The sequence below is a fragment of the Calidris pugnax genome, unplaced genomic scaffold, assembly GCF_001431845.1.
Source record: "Calidris pugnax isolate Ruff unplaced genomic scaffold, ASM143184v1 scaffold111, whole genome shotgun sequence".
Taxonomy (NCBI): domain Eukaryota; kingdom Metazoa; phylum Chordata; class Aves; order Charadriiformes; family Scolopacidae; genus Calidris; species Calidris pugnax.
This window is the reverse complement of record NW_015090872.1, coordinates 4232625-4239848: the sequence shown is the minus strand read 5'-3', so window position 1 is coordinate 4239848 and position 7224 is coordinate 4232625. Positions and strand designations below refer to the sequence as shown.

The window sequence follows — 7224 nt, the reverse complement described above, 5'->3', positions numbered from 1 at the left end:
CCCCACCTGCTGGTCACACTCTTCTTGATGCACCCCAGGATGCCATTGGCCTTCTTGGCCACAAGGGGATTTTTTTGGTTTTTTCGTTGGTTTTTTTTTTTTTTTTTTTTTCGTTTTTTTTTTTTTTTCTTTTCTTACAATCTGATCTGAAATGGTAATTTCTAATGAATTTCTGAGCAGAAATTGTGTGACTAATACTACAGCTTTTATCATTGCACTTAGATTGACCCTATGCATTGGAAAAGTTAAGACTGTTTTAATATAACCTGAGAGGGTGAAAGATCAGGTTGCAAAAATTCATTACCCAGTCTCAAATTTTAGGTCTTTTGAAGCTCTGTTAGGTACCAACAATGGGAAACCCTTTCTCCTTACCACTTCCACCATCTTCTTCTTGCCAGACTCCTGCTGTGCCTGGTAGCCAGCTTAAATTCTCAAATATGAGGACTTAGAGTTGATCTGTGTAGCGTTTAATCCTTTCTAAGCTGTATGCTCTGACTCTTCCTTTTCACTTATTTTGCTCTGCCAACCTATATCTTTCTTCTGTGAATATCATTATCAAAAGCATACAGTTTCAAGCTACTCACTCCAATCTTTTTTTTCTATCTATGTATATGTAGATATCTATGTTTGAAGTTCTAAGCTTCATGGAAGCAACACATACATTAGCAACCTCCCACTGTACTGAAAGTACTTCTGCTGTAAAGAAACCAGGAGCACACCAAAGAGTAGCAGTCATGGGTTGAAAAGGATGACCTGAAGATTCCGCCTTGTCCTCAGATCAAGTCTAATCATCATTGTCAGTGGAGAGGCAATGGTGCAATTTCTCTCATCTGAGACTAGACTTCTGGTCAGATGAATCACACCCTGCATCCAGTATAGATGTCTTAAAAACAAACCCTAAAATGACTGGCCTGTATGTTAGAAAGGAAACAGCAAGAAACAGAGACACACTGTTGGCCTGATTCATACCCTAATAATTAGTTCCCCTACTCATCTTTGAATAAGCTCTACTGCCATTTGAAAAAGTTGCAGCACTGTTTGGGTGTTCTTACCTTGAATATCAGGATAAATCACCATATAGAGCAATGCCCAACGTAAAGTAGTGGCTGTAGTTTCTGTACCTGCCAGAAAGAGGTCAAAAATAGTCTGGATCAAGTTTTCTTCATCATAAGTAGCATCAGCATCTCCTTTGGTCTGCAGATATGAATTGGAAAGATAAGTTATGGCACACAAAAAAGAAGTAAACCACCTTGCACCACAGAAATATTTATTGATACTATCCAAGATGAAAAAAAAATATATAATATTATGGGGCTAGAAAATAAAACTGAGTAGTAAGAAGATATTTTCTAATATTCTACACTATATTTTCCAATTTATCCTAACCACATAGACATTTTGGTCTTCAACTATGACAAAGTTATTAATTGTACATGCTTTTTACTCCTGCTGCAAATCCCTTCACAACAATCATTTTTAGCTGTACCTTAACCATATGCAAATCTACTATTATTGTGGGTTTAGATAATCTACCCATAAAATCTACTTACATTATTACTTTGTCCTCCTCCTGCCATCTCTTAGTGTCAGCTTTTTTTAATTCATCTACCTATAAGCTTTTCTATGGAGAAATCATATACATCTAAATCTCTATTAGATGTCATTATAATCAAAGGAGCATCTAAAATCCCCTGTTAGTGGACCATAAGAAGAATTCAGAGATACTCACTTTATCTATCTCATCCAAATAGTAATCAATAAAATCTTGATTTTCATCTGATTTTCGTTTTCCTTTATGGCTTTCAAGTTCCTTTGCCAATAGATTATTCACAAAATCTATGCTGGATACAGTATCTCTACATGGTGCTAGGAGACGCCTTGCAAGCCAGGGAACCATTTCATATATCTATAAAAGAGATATTTTAGATATGCGTTGTTACTGATATTAGCAAACTAAATTTGAATCCTAACACAGGCTTTTGGGTAGTGGAAAAAGCAAACGAAAGACCCTGATGATTGCATCTTCACCATTACACTGAAGGGATATTGCCTATCCCATGATTCATTAAAGCCTTTCTTAATTCAATTTTTCCCTGGAGCACAATTCCTCTTGGGTTTATGCTATAAATTTTCCACTGTGATGTACAAAGAATAAATTAAGTTCTTCTGTACCCCAATTATTTGCTAGACTGAACTTCAGCAGCAAGGACCTCATATAAAACCTGTCCCTGTTCTCATTTTACCCAACATATGTATCATGTCTCATTTCTATCTCAACACTAAAAAAACCAGACCTAGGCTGACTTCCTTGACACACCTGCTAACTGAAAAAGTAAATATCCAAACACAGGTTTATTTTCTTACTGTAGGGTGCCAAATGCATGGGGATTCTACTCGGATAGACCTTCTCAAAGATAAGAAACAAATATGTCACATCTGTGCAATATGCAAAACAACTAGATGATGAAGGAAATACTGAGCCGTGTGGGCTCCCTACTGTTTAGTCATTGTTTTAAACCTATCCACATTCTTGCACTTCTACCATTATAAAACAACATCTCAGCAAACAAGAAACAAAACTGCTTTTACATTCATTCCATTCCTCTACTTCATTTCCCTTTCTTTTTTCCCCTTTACAGATGGCACCACGACCTTCCATTTCACAGAATTACTGCAGCTTAAATTATGCATTAGGTCACAACTCTTGGGCTCACCTATTTAAATGGCAGCTGCATTACAAAGATTTATCTTTCCACAAACCTATTTATATTCCTGGCTTGTATTTCTTCTTCTTCATCCTGCATCATTTTGCTTAAAGCTACCTGTCTACTTACCAGGAAAACAGATTAGTACAGACCATCATTAAAGGATTTTACATCACTATGAAAGCACTGTGGAGAGCAGGACAGAATGAAATATTGGACTAGAGTGTTTTTGTTAGCTGTGGACACGCTATTAAGAGTTTTTAAGAACAGCTTATACCAATACCTAGTGAGAACAGTTTGGAAATATCTGATCCAGTGTTTACCCTGCTTAGAAACATAAGCAATTGAAGCAAGGTCTGAACTAGGCACCTGGAAGTACTGTTCTGATGCGTACTCCAGCAAGTCCAGGTGCACTGGTATTTATTTTTGTTATAAAAGTAACAAGCAAGTTGCCTTTTTCATTGTCTATCTATATAACATAAACAAACACAATAATTTTCCTCACAAAAAAAGAGATGCTGTTCCCAAATGCTGTTATAGTATCAATGGATTCAATCAAGCGGTGAAAATTTTCGTCGTCTTTAGAGAAGCGATGTCCAAAAATCACAGAACAAATCACATTTGAGACAGTGTGAACAACGGGCATAGTGGGGTCCAGAGGTTTTCCTGTAAACACAGTGAACAGCATTCACCATTAACACTTACTGCTCCTGCTTTTCCCACTGAAAGGAGAACTGATACCATTTTATAAGCACTTCTGATGTTAATTAGATTGCTGGATAGCAAATTGCAATTTATTGGCAAAAGACATGAGTAAAAAGTAGCTTCAGCCATCTAAAAAACACTGTTGGTTAAAAAAAAGACTGCTGGTGGGAATGGAATTAGTAAGAGCAAGAAAAATACCCAGATTTCACAAAACCTTGGCATCAGTAGGTCTCATGTTTGGCAATAACCAGGGTACAAAAAAGTTCAGCTGAGACATTGTATGAATAAGCAAATGAATTGAAAAGAGAACCACCTTCTGTTCTTTGCTGATATCCTTGGCTGCTGAATAACAGAATAATTGAGCATATCTATAAGATTCACCCCATTATTCAACAGCAAAATCTGACCAAACTTCCTCTCTTACTGGGGTGGTGACCACAAGCCGTGCGAGGTGAGCTTTTTCCACTGCACCAGAGCAGACCCATAGGGTTGCGTAGCCTTAGTCAAAGCTTTTTGTGCCTCCTTTTTCTTTTCTGCAGCGGGATATGGGCTGTTGTGACACTCATTTTGTCACTGTTTGCTGTTACTCTGATCCTGCAACCGTGAGTAATGTAAAACTGGCCAAGTAATGGCACTAATGGACAGGGACCATGAGGTCTCAGTTCTAAATTCATTCTGGGGGGGTTCACGTGTAGCACTTGTGCAAGGAAACATCTCATGCAGATCATGATACAGACTTCTAAGGCTCAGCTCTGCATGTAGACTTTAAATCTGGTTTTGTAGTCAAATAGTTTCAAAACCAACAAATGAACAATTCTTTGGCAAAATGACCCATTGCATAGCCTGACCACCATCCCGAGCCACATACCGTTTGTTTTCTTTAGGTATTCCACCAGGTGACCGGCCTCCTCTTGCAGTCGATACTCCTGGTCTTTTTTCCCTACTCCCATTTTCCTCAGTGTCGCAAGCCCAAACCGCCTCTGTTGCTTCCAGAGACGACCATTAGAGAACATAACACCTAGGATCATAATGAACAAATGCTAATAATGCTTTATAAATCAATGAATCGATGCAGTTGATAAACCAAAGAATCTTCTCTTTCATTCTAATTTTTTCAAATTTTTGCCATCAGTCTGGCAGCCTTCCTCTTTCCTCTCCTTTTTCTTCTTCTTCTAGTTCAGCCACCTATTTCTTGTATAGAAATTCTTAAAATAGCTCTATTCTGTCATTATTGTTCCAACAGAATAAAAAAAAAATTCATAAAAACTGACGAAAATATTAACCTTTTTTCCCCCACTGTAAATTAAGGACTGCAAGGCTATAAATCAGTTTCCAAAACCAGGGTTGGAACACATGAGAAGAATTTGTGAAAATAATAATTACCATTTCCCTGAGTCAAAATGTGAAAGGACTTGATTAATGGCCTTCCAGCAACATCTTCAGCATGGACAGTCAGACCTTCTTTTACTGCGTGAAACCCTTGCAGGACAACCATGGGCGTGTTTAAAAACCATAAAGTGAAGACATTACCGTGAGTTTTGGCCATCTGTAGAAAAAAGCAGCATCAGAACAATATGGGTAAGAACCAGTACATTTAAATCAACCAAGATGAACAGGATTTTTTCCCTTAGCAGATGCCCCAGGAATGACTGACCTTGAGAAGACAGCATCGAATCTACTCTTACATATAATCCAGCTTCAAGTCAGGTTTCTATCTAAAGTCTCATTTACTAAGGATCAGGATGCTCCTAAAACGTCCGACAGCCAATATTGCCAATGTCTGTGATGCTATTTATTGCACGTCTTACAATTCAAGTTTTTAAGAAGAAAACAGTAGCTCATGAGTTTTACATGAACCATCTCTAGATTCCCCTTCGTGTACCAAGTGCAGCAAAAGCAGCTGAGGAGGTGGGTGAGGCCAGATCACCCTCTCCTTTCCAGCTGAGCTGTGACAGCCTTGTCTTCATGATGCCGTGCACAGACATCACTAAAAGCAGGCAGAACATTCCTTTCCCTGGCTGGACAATCAGGAGCTGGAAAAGTAAAAGGCTGAGGGAAGCGCAACAGTGCGTAGATTAAAGTAGCAAGTCTGTGGGGCAGAGTAGGCTGGGAAGAGTGAGGAGCTGCCAAAACATCCCCCAGAACAGCAGGACTAGAGCAGTGCAAAATTTTGCCACCTGAGAGCAAACAAGAGGGACAGATGTGCACGCTGAGAAAAAAATTTATTCACATGTGCTTGCACGTTTGTGTTTAATTTAATTTTTTGAAGGACTAACTCATGGCATTTGAAATCCTGGGATTTCAGTATTGCTGAAGAGCAATGCTGCTCTCCAGGGTTGGGAGGTCAGAAATTGAAGAAAACACAAGAGGCAGGCACTGGCTGTAATTTTATGTTGTGGAGTCATACTACTTTGCCTTAAAAAATACTGCTCAGGAGAAGAGAACTGGTGGGCCAGAGAAGGACCAGGGAAAAGGAAGGTTGAGAGCAAAAAGTGAAAGTGAGGTGCTGTTACTTACATTTTTAAATGTTAAATATTTAATATTCACGTATGAGGAATATAAAGCTCTAGGATACAAATTCTAGAGGTGCTGTGCGTTACAACTGGACTTAGAAAAGAGACTGAGCATAGGCACACAATGAGTTAGTTCAGCTACTCAAGACCTCAGTCAGGCTCAGCAGACTGAAGTCGCTTGTGAAAAATCTGTCCAAGTTGTATATCAGAAAAAAAAATTAATTTTAAGATCTTTTGAAAAATCTGTTGAATAAGTATTAAAAAATTCATTCTTCCTATGCTGGAAACACACATTCACTCAGTAGCTATTTCATGAAATATTTCAAAACTGCCAGTGCAACAACAGTCAACACACAGACGTGCAAAACGCTGCACAGAATTAAAGTCTCTGGTTTAAAATGTATCTTTTTCCTATGTGAAAGACAGGAATATTACCATCAGTATTGTTTCATTCATATGCACGTAAGATTTTAATCACGTTTCATAGTAAGCTTGAAGTTTTCCTACCAAGAAACTGATATTTTAACAATCCCACCTATTTTTACATTTATACAATTTAGACTAAATCCCTCCCCAGCATTCAGAGTACAACTATGTTAAACACTCACATTTACTTTTCAATCAGTTTATAACTCCATTAATTCGTTAACTGAAAATACATACTTTTTTAAGGATCTCATGGTGAATTTGGAAGTTCATCTGCAGCAGATTTCCAAACAAGGGGTACGGAGTTGGGCCAGGAGGAAGTCGTCTTCGGATCCATTGCAATTTCAGGAACTGCAGAACCAGCAGAAACACCACAAAAGATACCAGCAGCACACTGGCTGTTAACATTTCACTTCTGATTTACAAGGCTACGTGGTCTCTGAAAAAACTGATATATAGAAAGTGGATAGAAGCACTTTATCTTGCTTTGCTGGTACCTCACTAAAAAGAGAAAAAGATGTTGAAGCTTCTGTGCCTCTCAGTCCTTCCCTTTTTATCACTTTACTTCCTCATCCCAGAGAGTGAAGTGTTCTTATTTTTAAGCATACGTGACATCATTCCATAATATTGCAGCTTCAAATCCGACAATTGTCAGCTCTTCAAGGGATACAAAATGTGGGTTAATTATATGCCTCCTTGTGCCATGACAGTTGCTGTGACAAAGATCTCAGCCCACAGTACTGGTTTCATAAAAATCCCCTTGCAAGAACAGATTGATAAAAAAAAATTTCCTAAGGCTTGGCTACACACCCAAGGCCGGTGGGATTAAAGAAAAGTTCAGGCCCATCAGCAGCCATCACGTGCATCAACTGCTT

At 38.4% G+C, this 7224-nt stretch overlaps 1 protein-coding gene across 1 annotated transcript in view; it reads right to left on the bottom strand.

Moving 5' to 3' along the window:
* The window catches only part of LOC106890161 (cytochrome P450 2D1-like), a 16768-nt gene extending 10011 nt beyond the window's left edge, over positions 1 to 6757 (bottom strand). Inside the window, exons 1-7 of the mRNA XM_014945780.1 lie at positions 6587 to 6757; positions 4794 to 4956; positions 4279 to 4428; positions 3211 to 3371; positions 1730 to 1906; positions 1053 to 1194; positions 373 to 422 (exon numbers count right to left, since the gene is read on the bottom strand). Of these exons, the coding sequence (XP_014801266.1) occupies positions 373 to 422; positions 1053 to 1194; positions 1730 to 1906; positions 3211 to 3371; positions 4279 to 4428; positions 4794 to 4956; positions 6587 to 6757 (1014 nt within the window). The remainder of the gene's footprint in view (positions 1 to 372; positions 423 to 1052; positions 1195 to 1729; positions 1907 to 3210; positions 3372 to 4278; positions 4429 to 4793; positions 4957 to 6586) is intronic.
* Between the last annotated feature and the right edge of the window lie 467 nt (positions 6758 to 7224).